Here is a 10,868-nt window from a genome sequence, read left to right on the forward strand (position 1 = left end):
GAGCAGGTAGCACACTACCTTACACATAGTAGGACCACATTTATGTCAGCGGTTTTGGAAAACCATCATCCTCCTAATTCTAGCACGGCTTAGAAAGGAGAGGGCGTCTTTTTATATTATCCTGGGCAAAGTATTAAATTAAAAAAGCAACCCAAGCAAACGGTCATTTCTTTTTGGCTCTGGGAACACTTGGGCTCCCTGTGTAACAGGGTAGGAATACATGGATAGACACCTGGATCTGATACTAAGAGTTCAGCTACAGTACCTTGTTTTTCACGACAGATCACTTTCCTACCTTCCTTGCAACCCAGCCACCTTGGACTGGAAGGGCCACCAAGGAGTAGGAGACCAGATCCCAAGACATACGTCAGGGAGGCCCTTGTCCAGATTGTTTCACTGATGGGAAAGGGATCAGTTGGGGCTGCCCAAGAAACAAAGCATTGAGGTTTCAATAGAAATGCCATAATTTATTCTGTTGTATAAAAAAAAGTCATCCTTATGTAACAAAATGTCTTTCTTAAAAGAAATATATTATTTCAGTTCATAAATAATCAAACATACAACTGCTGGCAACTAAAAAAAACAACAACACTGGTGCTTTCCATCAGTGCTGAACACAAACCTGCTTAGGACATATTTACAGGGTATTACAGTACTCAAAACACAAAAATTGAGGTATTTGGTTCTTCTAGGAGTAGACACGGACATTTGTGAAGGTAGACCACCTACACAAAAATAAATAAGGTATATTCTCATAGGTGTGTGTCGTCAGGAATGGTAATACTGGTAGGTATGTCAAGCATGAAGAGTTCCTACAAAAAACAGGAGCAAGCAAAAAGAAACCGGCTCCTTAACTGAGTCCTTTCCCTTCTGCCCTTTTTTGTCAGAGGGACTTGATGTACCCACTTATATTGGTCCCGAACGTGCTGAGTTCAGCAAACGCCTTGATGCTCAATCATCACCATGACTGCTTAGGAACCCAGTGGAACTCGGGGTAAAATTAAATAAATAAGGACCAGCCCTCACGAGCCCCCTCCCCAGAGTTATTGCATTTCTCCTCAGGGCGCCTAGAGTCCCCGGGGGGTTGTGGAGATCACCTCCCGTGGCTTTTCAGCAGCTGGGAGAGGTCGTGATGGGGCTCTGAAGGTAGCTCAATGCACTGTTCGTGGAGTGGACGGGGATGGAGACAGGGAAGTTGAAGACGGTGGTAGTGGAGGTGCTGCGGTCCAGCACAGCCATGGCAGGGCTCCCAGCCTCTGCTGAGCAGTGTGGGGCCAGGACCTGGGACTCAAACTGCAGCAGCTGGCCCATGAAGCTGAAGTTGGGGGAAATGATGCTTCTCCTTTGCTTCACAAACTCAAAGGCCTCGTCCAGCTTGACTCGATTAGTCCTCATGAGGTAAGCAAGGCAGATGGTGGCTGATCGGGAAATGCCTGCCTGGCAGTGGACAAACACCCTTCCTCCAGCGTTCTTGATGGAGTCTGGAAAACAAAGGGTGGCCAGTTACTCAAGAGCTCACGAGAACAACCCTAACCCCAGGCAGAGGGTGCCTAAGAAACGTGTGTCCTGTCCAGAGAATGGCAACATCACGTCACGCCGTCACACAGCGTTCTGTGGAGGCAACACAGGCATTGTGCAAAGAACAGCAAGGGATTTAAACCAAAACCAGGCATCTCCATGAAGCCAATGGGTAAGTCAACTCCATGTTCTGAACCTCGGTTTGCTAATTTATTACATGGGGCACGAAATCCCTATTTTGCAGGGATGCTGCCTGCCCCAGATTGATATTAACGTACGGAGAAAGGCTCAGACAAATGTCATTCAAGTCCTTGCCATACAGTTGGGCTCAGTGACTAAAACGGGAGGAGCAAGGCAGATGTCCCAGGCATCTGTCCATTTACCTATGAAGTCAATTGCCTCGTTGAACCAGGAGCTGATGTCCGCCTTGTGGTTGTCTTCCACAGGGATGCTCTTGTATTGGTAGTGACCCTCAAAATGGTTGGGACAATTGGCCGAGACGTTGATCAAGGCAGTGATGCCCAAGGCGTCCAGCATGTCTTTTCGGGAAGCGTGATAGGCACTGCCCAGGTACAGAAAGGGCAGGATCTCCACCGGGCCACCCTGAAATCCAGAAATATCCACTTGTCAAGCTTCGCACAAAGTCAATTCCGGAGCCCATCCCCACAAAAACTCCCTGCTGGAAAGGTCAGTTTCAGATACTGAGCGAATTTAGTATTGTTGCCGGAGTATAAATAAATAGGGGAATAAACCCATTTGCCTGGGCAGAGCCACCAAGTTCATTTCTGTAATGCCAGCAATTAGACTCCGTTCCATCAGACCACTTAACCACGGGATAAATAACATCCCTGTGCCCCCTCCGTTATAAACTTGCAGGTTACTTTGTATATTCTCACTAGTACTGCTCTTCTTTGCCAGCTATTCCTTTCCCCCTCTAGCACGGGTCCCTACTAACCTGATCATAGAGTGGGGTGCTGCAAGAACTGCACCCTGATTCAGCGCTGTCAGGGACGCTAGTACTCAGGGGAAGGCTGAGCCCCATGGGGGTCGACTGTTTGCTGCACAGCTCCGGGCAGGAAGCTGAAAAAGCTTCATAGCCTCCTGGGAAGACAAAGAGACATATTTGTTTCCATTAGTATCCGGGACAGGGCACCTTCACACAACTCCCCCCACCCACCAGGGCTGAAGTTTACCCCGGAGAGGCCCAGGCAAGTCTTTGTTCTTAAAGCCAAACAAAGCCACCGGGTCCCCAGAACAGGACTCGGGCGCCCACGCGCTCACGGTGAGGCGGCCCGCAGGGGCTGAGGGCCAGGGGGGGTCCCGCGGCAAGGCGGCGGGGAAGGGGAGGGGGCATGCGGCCGCCCGAGCTTCCCCGAGGGCGTACCTTTGAGGAAGAAGACTTGCGCGGCGCGCGCCTCGCGGCAGAGCGCGCCGGCGGCCAGGGCCAGGGTGCCGTCGCGCTTGGCGCCGTCCAGGGCGGCGCTGCGCTCGTCCAGCAGCACCACGGCGTGGTAGGCGCCGGCCAGCAGGCGGCCGCGCAGCTCGGCGTTGGGCACGATGTGCTCCAGGCCCATGGCGCCCTTGGCCCGGCGCCGCACGATGGTGCTGAAGCGCACGTTGACCGAGCCGGCGATGTGGCCGGCGTTGAAAGCGAAGAAGGAGCGGCAGTCCAGCAGCAGGCACTGCGCCGCGCGCTCCCGCAGCAGCGTCCGCAGGCCTCCGGCGTCCAGGGAGCCCACTTCCATGACCATGGCCGGCCCCAGCGCCCCCAGCGTGCCTATTTTAGGTGCTCTTTGTCCTCGGAAGCCAAGGGCAGGGCAACGGCTTTCGAGGAAGAGCCCGACCCTGGTTCTGTCTGCGCCGAACCCCAAACTGCCTTTAGACTGAGTGAGGGGGCGTCGTGCGGGACTCTCAGCCGCCTCGGCTTCTTTGCTGCTACCTTAACTGCCCCTCCGGCCCCAACCACACGTACAGCCCAGCGTCCTTCGCAGCGAGCTCAGCCCGGGGGAACGCGTTTATATGTGGCCTTTCTGGGGGCGGGGCGGGGCGGGGAGAAGCGGGCGCGCAGGGGGAGGGGGTTTGTTTGTTTGAATGGTGCTCACGTGACCTGTGGTGACGTCACCCGCCCTACCCGGCTTGGCGCCGGCGGAGCCAGAGGCGAAGACGTCATCGGCCTCGGAGCGGGATCCGCTGGCTGCTTGCTGGCTCCGACCCCAGTCCGGCCGTCCGGCCTGCGCCTGGCGTGTCCCTGGGGATCCGGCCTGCGCCGCTCTCCGGGCCCAGAGGCGAGGTGGCTGGAGCACTGCCAGCCAAGGGCTGACCTCAAGGATCCAAGCGGCGGCGTGCCCGCAGCCTCTCCTCCCCCTTCCCTGCACCCCTCCCCGCGCTCCCCTCCGCCACCGCCCCGATCGGAAAGGGGCTTCCTGCGCTTTTGCATACACGTGTGCCCCTTTCGCTCATTGCCTCGTCACCACCAGGCACGGACAGGCTCCCCAGGAGAAGCGATTTACTTGACCAATGTCACAATGCTGGGGGTAGGGGTACAGAGAAGAACCTGAAATGAGAGTTGGAGAAAAATTAACAAGTCTGTCGGTGGAAATGTCGTTCCTACTAAGGATAACCGGGGTGAGTTGGGGTGGAGAAGTAAGTTCAGGGAAAAGTTTTCCTGTTTTCCAGATTTGCTCTCCGGCTACTTTAGAAAAACATACATTTAACAAGTCAAATGCCTTCCAACCGAAGCACCACAGGGAACAAGTTATCCCCAGGCAAGTAGTTCTAGTGGACTTTTAGCCGAGAAAGGCGAGTAAGAGGGCTGAAATCTCAAGTATGGGATCGCAAGGTGTCGTGGATTTCGGGGTTCGGCGTTTGGGGAGGCGACCCCTAGCGTGGCTCGACAGCGCCCCCCAGAGGTCACAGGACACGTTTCTGGTCGCGTTCGCCTAAGGTCGAGCCTCTCCAGGTCTCTACTCCACGAATATATACTGTTAGGGCGCTTAGGATGAGCTGGACTCAGGGGCTTCAACCCCCAAGCCCTGACTCTTGTCATCTCTACGGACTGAATCCGAAATCCAGTCCTAGGGCGCTTCAAGAGTCCAGGGCAAACGTTTGGGAAGACCCCGTGCGGCCACCCGCACAGCGTCAGTGACGGCCCCCTGGGCAGTGGAGGGCGGCACCGTTGTGCTAGGTACACAAACATAAATATTGCGCCACCCCGCCAGGGTGCCGAGTCAGGAACATTCTGCGGTTTCTTCCCCTCTGTTGCAGAGAGGGGGGATGGGATGGGGATTTCATGTACCGTGTATCGTTGATCTGTGGACTATCACCAGAGGCAACTTCTGCATTTGCCTTGTTTAGCTTCCGTGTCTACACATGCTCAAACTTTCTGCCTACGTTCTAGAAAAGTTCAGGGTTGAGTGCTGTTAAGGGCATTTTCTACCTTCAGATGAACATTGTCTGAGGACAGCAAAGAGGTCCTCAGATAATGGCAACACCCTCCTTGTATCTTAAAAAAAAAAAAAAAAAGGAAAGAAAGAAAAAATTATTTGTTTATACCACTTATTCAGCTGAGGAACTCAACATATTTTTTGCATTGAATCATAAAATATTACAGCTGCTGACTTTTCACAGCATACCAGCTTTATCTGCCCCATTTTTTTTTTAACCAACAGCATTCATTATATATTCCTCTACCCACATTTAAAAAAAAGAAAACTTTTTTTTATACAGCTATTATAGTGCTGGTGGCACAGTCTGGCCCCGGAGTCAGGTGTCTGCTGAGCTCTGTGGGTTTTCCTCTTTATCTTTTTCTGGAAAGAGCATAGTTTGAACCCCCGTGCTGTTATTTTGCTTCTGGGCTAATCTCTTCCCCTATGGGCTTCTAAGCCCACATCTGTAGAATGGGTTTACAACGGTCTACTTTGTGTGTGGTTTGAGGCCCAAGTGAGAGGACAGTAACTGTAAGGAACCCAGACCCTACCCTACCCCTTCTCACTATGATTCACTAAACCTCTTGGTTTTCCCCTTCCCAGCAAGCAGTTCTTATATCATCATCCACCGTGTGTTTCGGGGTCTGGCATCAGAACCTGGGGAGAAGGTCACCACAAGTCACTGGTAGGTGTAGTTGGGACAGAGGCACAGCTCAGGAAAAGGTCCCTCCTTGAGACCAACCAACACAGTGGCTCAGTTCAGGAAGTGTGGTGGTAAAGGTGTAGCCACTGAAGACCTCAGTCCAGGCAGTGGAGATGCTGCTTCTTATCGGGGATTGAGTCCAAGAGATGCCCAACATGATCTAGACTTTGGTGATGGTAGTGGGGCTGGAATCGTGGGCCAGGCAGGGCATAAAGGAGTATGAATTATGGGTATTGACTCGGGAAAGAACTGGGTCTTTCTGACCTGGGCTCTTTCCCATTTTATTTTTTAACATTTATTTATTTTGAAGGAGAGAGAGAGAGAGAGAGAGAGAAAGAAACAGAGCATGAGCAGGGGAGGGGCAGAGAGAGAAAGGAAGACACAGAATCTGAAGCGGGCTCCAGGCTCTGAGCTGTCAGCCCAGAGCCCGATGCGGGGCTTGAACTCACCAGCAGTGAGATCACGACCTGAGCCAAAGTCGGATGCTTAACCAACTGAGCCACCCAGGTGCCCCTGGGCTCTTTGCCATTTTAGATGTGCTTAGAAATAAACCCGGAGGCAGTGGGGGGTAATGGGAAGGGTTTGAACTCTGAAGGCTTGGCCTGGACTCCCCACCCTTAACATGTGGCCTTGACTAAGTCACTTCCCTTGCTGAGCCTCCACTCCCTCCTTCCTGTGATGGCGATAATAGCAATGACTACCCTACAAGCCCTGTCCAAATCCTGCCCTCAGAATGGACTTTGGATCTGTCCTGGCGTAACAGAAGGAAAGAGGGTGGCACTCTCACAGATTATAGTCCGAGAGCAGCCCAGCTCACTGTCTACTCTGTGAGCTCTGGCAAGCAGCTTAACATTTGTCAGCTTTGGTTTCCCCGCTGGTAAACTGGGAATACTATCCGTCTAGAACTAAGGAAGACCATGTGTGAGAAAGGGCCTTGGGTGGGTCACACCCAGAACGGGTGCTCTCAGGAGAGGGAGCTGGCTCCTGCTGTTCATGTTCTCTTTCAGAATCCATAGGTCTTTGGCCAAGCTGTCAGACAGCCTCTGCCCTTGCTCAGTACCCTCCAAGACTCCGCCTTTCCCACCAAATCCAAAGCGCACCACCCCTGGCCTCACCCATCCATCCGGCCCAACCCGCCCCCCCCCCCCCACTACTGTCATTGGCTCTTTGGTTCTCTAGGCAAATTCAGTGGGCCTGTGTCCCCACCCCTACACCTTTGCTCACACTGCTCCCCCTCTCCCGGCCAGGATGCTGTTCGTGCTGGGCTCAGCCATATCTTTTTTCCATCCTCCAAGACTCAGCCAAAGTGACATCTCCAGGAAGCCTTCCCTGGTCTCTCCACCTTTTTCCCTTGAACCCTGGAGGACTTTGTCCAAAGGTTCTATTTGTATAAAAGTCTCTTAGATCCTTATCTTACCCTCCCTGAGTTGCTTGAGGGCAGGGACTGTTTTTCTCATCTGTGGGCCTCCACACCTGTACTCCCTTGGATGCAGCCCTGACATACAGTACGTCGTAATCTGCGGCACGGTGGAAGAACTTTTTCAAAGCATACTGCCAAAGGGCGCCTGAGTGGCTCAGTGGGTTAAGCGTATGACTCTTGGTTTCAGCTCAGGTCATGATCTCATGGGTCATGGGCCTAAGCCCTGCATTGGACTCTGTGCCAGCAGCGAGGAGCCTGCTTGGGATTCTCTCCCCCCACCCCCCCCCCTCAAAATAAAGAAATAAACATTTAAAAATAAATAGATACAAGCATACTCTTGGAAAGTATATGAAGAGAAGAGGACAGAAACGGCCATTTATTAAGCCTCTCCTCTGTGCCAGCTCATTACAGTATCGTCTGAAGAACTAATCAGTGATCCCCCGAGGTGGTTATTCTCCCCGTTACACAGGCAAGGAGAGAGGCTCAGAGAGGGAATGTGCCCAAGGTCACGCAGCTGGTGATCATCAGACACAGATCCAAACCCTGGCCCTGTCTGATTGAGAGATGGAATGGGGCCCAGGCCTCCCGCCACAGGAGCCTCCGTGTATTAAGCCTCTGCCTGTGCCCGTTCCGTCCCAGGCTTGCTGGCTGAAGTCTCTGACTCCCTGCTTGCCTGGAGCTCTATTCATTGGGCATAAGGCTTCCTGGCACCATCCCTGGAGGGAGCCTGAACCTCTTAGGACCCCCGAGTCAGGCCCTGGTGTCCCTGCTGTCTGAAGTCACTCAGTGCTTGGGATTTGGAGGAGCCACCGGAGGGGACCAATTGACCCATCCTGAGGGGCTGGCAATGGGTGACTTCACCTCCACACCCAAGCAGTGAGGACAGAACCAGCTGCTCTTGTGCAATCCTTACAAACACAAATCCAGGGTCAGGCCTGAGAGGGCCTGCAGGGCTGCGTCATGGGAGCCAGCTCCCTCACTTGAGAGACAAGGGCCCAGAGAGGTTAGGCAACCTCTCCAAAGTCACACAGTGTTCAGAATGTTCTAAATCTAGTCAGCATTGTGAAAGCTGTGTGTTCAACACCCGTAAGCATTTATCTCTGGAGGGTGGAGTTACTTTCATTTTCTTCCTTATAACTCTGTGTGGTTTGAATTTTTCAGCACAAGAGTGGAACTATTGTGATCAGGAGAAAGAGTGAAAAACATGAGAGGGCACCCGTATTTAGGGTAAACCATAGTCACTCTATTTGGGGTAACTTGTTAAAGACAAGATACAAAGTTAGACTGCCTGGGTTAGAATCCCAGCTTGACCACTCACAAGCTGTGTGTCCTTGGGAAAGTTACTTAACCTCTCAGAGACTCAATTTTCTCATGCGTAAAATAAGGATAATAATAGCATCTTGTAGGGTTGATATGAGACAGGGGTCACTGAACTACAGTCCCTGACCCAAATCTAGCCCACTCCTTCTTTTGGTACAACTCACAAGCTAGGAATGGTTTTTATAGGTCAAACGGTTGTGGAAAAGATCAAACAAGAATAATATTTTCTGATACATGAAAGTTGTATGACATTCAAATTCCAGTGTCCGTCAATCAAGTCTTTTGGAACATATGCATACCTGTTGGTTTCCATATCCTCTGTGGCTGTTTTCGCACCGCAGTGGAAGGTAAATAGTTGTGACGCTTTTTGGCTCCCGAAGCCTAAAATATTTACCTTTGTCCCTTTACAGGAAAAGTTTGCCAACCCCTGATATGAGATCATGAATGAAAACGGCTTTAGAACAATGCCTGGCTGAGGGTGTTTAGTAAACTTTGTTATTATTAATATGTGGATATTTATAGCATCTTCTTCCCCTAGGATGTGTTTAAAAGCAGTAATTGATTTTTGTAATATATCTCATGGAATCTAAGGCACATCTTTTTATATTTTAATATTCCTTACATGACTTATGATCAGAAGCGTATAATAGTTAATTTACATAGCTAATTAGCAGCATTTTTCTTTCTTAATGGTGCATAAACTAGTGAGGGAGCCTTAGAATTGCTGACATCTTAGATCCAGTAGAATACAGTAAAGTAAAAGGTTCGAGATGGACAGAAATTAAAACACTGCCATCATTCAATTAACAAACATTCTCATAGAGGGCCACACTTGTTAGTAAGTAAGTACAAGCCAGGTGCTAAGTGCCAGGGTACAGGTTGGGGAGGCCAAAAAAGGGACCCTCACCCAGCTGGGAGAAGGTTATGAGGGAAAGATACCCAAAGAAGGGGAGGTCTACCTGGAGACAGAAGGACTGATATAAAATAGAAATGTCTGGATAAAATGTCTCTCTGAGAGATGGGCCTTGATTATCGAACACTTTCCTCTGGAAACCTCAGTTTCTTCCCCTGTAAAATGGGGCAGCAATAACCCAAGAGACCAACTCTCAGATTTGCTGTGGGACCAGATGAAGCCCCAGCATCTTGTGTTGAACAGTCTCCATAGCTGACCATTTCTGTCTCTCCCACTAGCTTGGGAGCAAGGACACGGTTTCTTTGCCTCTCTTGGTCCCCAGCACAAACCTCAAAGCAGGTTTGTTGAACAAACCCGTGAAGATGAGCCCAGGAACAGGACCAGGAAGTAGCAGGGCCTCCATGACTCAGACCTGTCCCTGAGCCGAGGACACAGCTTGCCAACATAGCCCCAAGCCACGCCCCAGGCTGCTGGCGTGGGGAGAACTGACGCCACCTTAAGAAATGACACCTTTCTGTTGTTAATTTCTCTTAGAGTATGAATTGAGACATAATTTCCTTTTCATAATTAGAAGACACTAATTAATGTTGGAGGGAGCAAATGAGATCATGGCTGGTCTATTCCAAACTCTTCCCTGAGGGAAGGAGGGGGAAGAGTTACCTGCAGAATGTTCAGAATCACAGGTGAAAACTCGGCAGTTGTGGATCACAGTTTTGTCTTTGTGGGTACATTACTTAGGGGCAGTTCTTATTCATAATTGTTGCCAATCTCTGTTGAGTTCTTGCTCTGAGCCTGGCCCTTTGCTAAGTCCTTTGTGTTCATTTCCTTGTATGGTGACACTAACCCTGTCCGACAGGTAACATTACCAACCCCCATGTGAAGAGACAGAGGAACCGAGGCCAGAGAAGTTACCTAACCCATCCAAAGGCACACAGCAAGTAAGTGTCACGGCTGGGTGCCTCATACTCTTTCTCTCTGTTTTCTAAGTCCTTTGTCCTTATCTTTCCCCAGCACACAATGGGTGTGTCAAGAAGGTGATGTGTTACCCTGTTTCACTGTTTATTTCTGGGGTTGATGACTTTTAGGGGGCTGATTCTAGGTTCCAGAGGAAAAGGAAGAGAAAATAGGCCCCACACTTGGGCTTTCTGCCTGACGCTCCCTGACTCACTGAGCCACATTGCACAGATGACTCATTCATTGGCCTTGACCTCAATGGGTTTGGCCACCCATTGAGAGTGAAGTCACACCTCCAGCTTTCCAATGCATTCATTGGCTCACACATCCAACCTCAGGCAGGCAAGAAACAGACCAGGCTGGGCTTGCTTAGGGTCAGGGACAGGAAAGCACACAAATGCTGCCCCATGTCCTGAAGTAGTGGGTGGACGGCTCCCTCCTGCCCTAAGAGAAGTGGGCTCTAGTATATTGCTAGGGCTGCTGTAACAAAGCACCACTAGCCAAGTGGATTTAAAAAAACAAATTTGTCAGGGTACCTGGGTGGCTCAGTTGGTCTGAGCATCTGACTTGATTTCAGCTCAGGTCATGATCCCAGGGTCGTGGGATTGAGCCCTG

General features: G+C 50.9%; 1 protein-coding gene and 1 long non-coding RNA gene across 2 annotated transcripts; one reads left to right on the forward strand and one right to left on the reverse strand.

The window, feature by feature from the left end:
* Positions 1-446: 446 nt before the first annotated feature.
* DUSP1 (dual specificity phosphatase 1) lies at positions 447-3,531 on the reverse strand. Its single transcript, XM_060635044.3, has 4 exons — positions 2,903-3,531; positions 2,474-2,619; positions 1,902-2,121; positions 447-1,481 (listed from the first exon to the last, which is right to left on the reverse strand). The coding sequence occupies exons 1-4, from the start codon at positions 3,267-3,269 to the stop codon at positions 1,111-1,113; spliced, it is 1,104 nt and encodes a 367-aa protein (XP_060491027.1). The 5' UTR covers positions 3,270-3,531; the 3' UTR covers positions 447-1,110.
* A 123-nt stretch (positions 3,532-3,654) lies between these two features.
* LOC132681012 (uncharacterized) lies at positions 3,655-10,423 on the forward strand. Its single transcript, XR_009610806.2, has 2 exons — positions 3,655-4,143; positions 10,156-10,423. It is a non-coding gene; the product is annotated as an uncharacterized LOC132681012 (long non-coding RNA).
* Positions 10,424-10,868: the final 445 nt, after the last annotated feature.

The sequence above is a fragment of the Panthera onca genome, chromosome A1, assembly GCF_046562875.1.
Source record: "Panthera onca isolate mPanOnc1 chromosome A1, mPanOnc1 haplotype 2, whole genome shotgun sequence".
In the NCBI taxonomy this organism is placed as follows: Eukaryota; Metazoa; Chordata; class Mammalia; order Carnivora; family Felidae; genus Panthera; species Panthera onca.

Excerpts from the sequence above, each read along its gene's own strand:
- DUSP1 (XM_060635044.3), bottom strand. The coding sequence starts at position 3,269 with ATGGTCATGGAAGTGGGCTCCCTGGACGCCGGAGGCCTGCGGACGCTG. Across the intron at positions 2,122-2,473 it reads GCACCCCACTCTATGATCAG|GGTGGCCCGGTGGAGATCCT; the intron begins GTTAGTAGGGAC and ends TCTGGATTTCAG. Across the intron at positions 1,482-1,901 it reads CGAGGCAATTGACTTCATAG|ACTCCATCAAGAACGCTGGA; the intron begins GTAAATGGACAG and ends TTTGTTTTCCAG.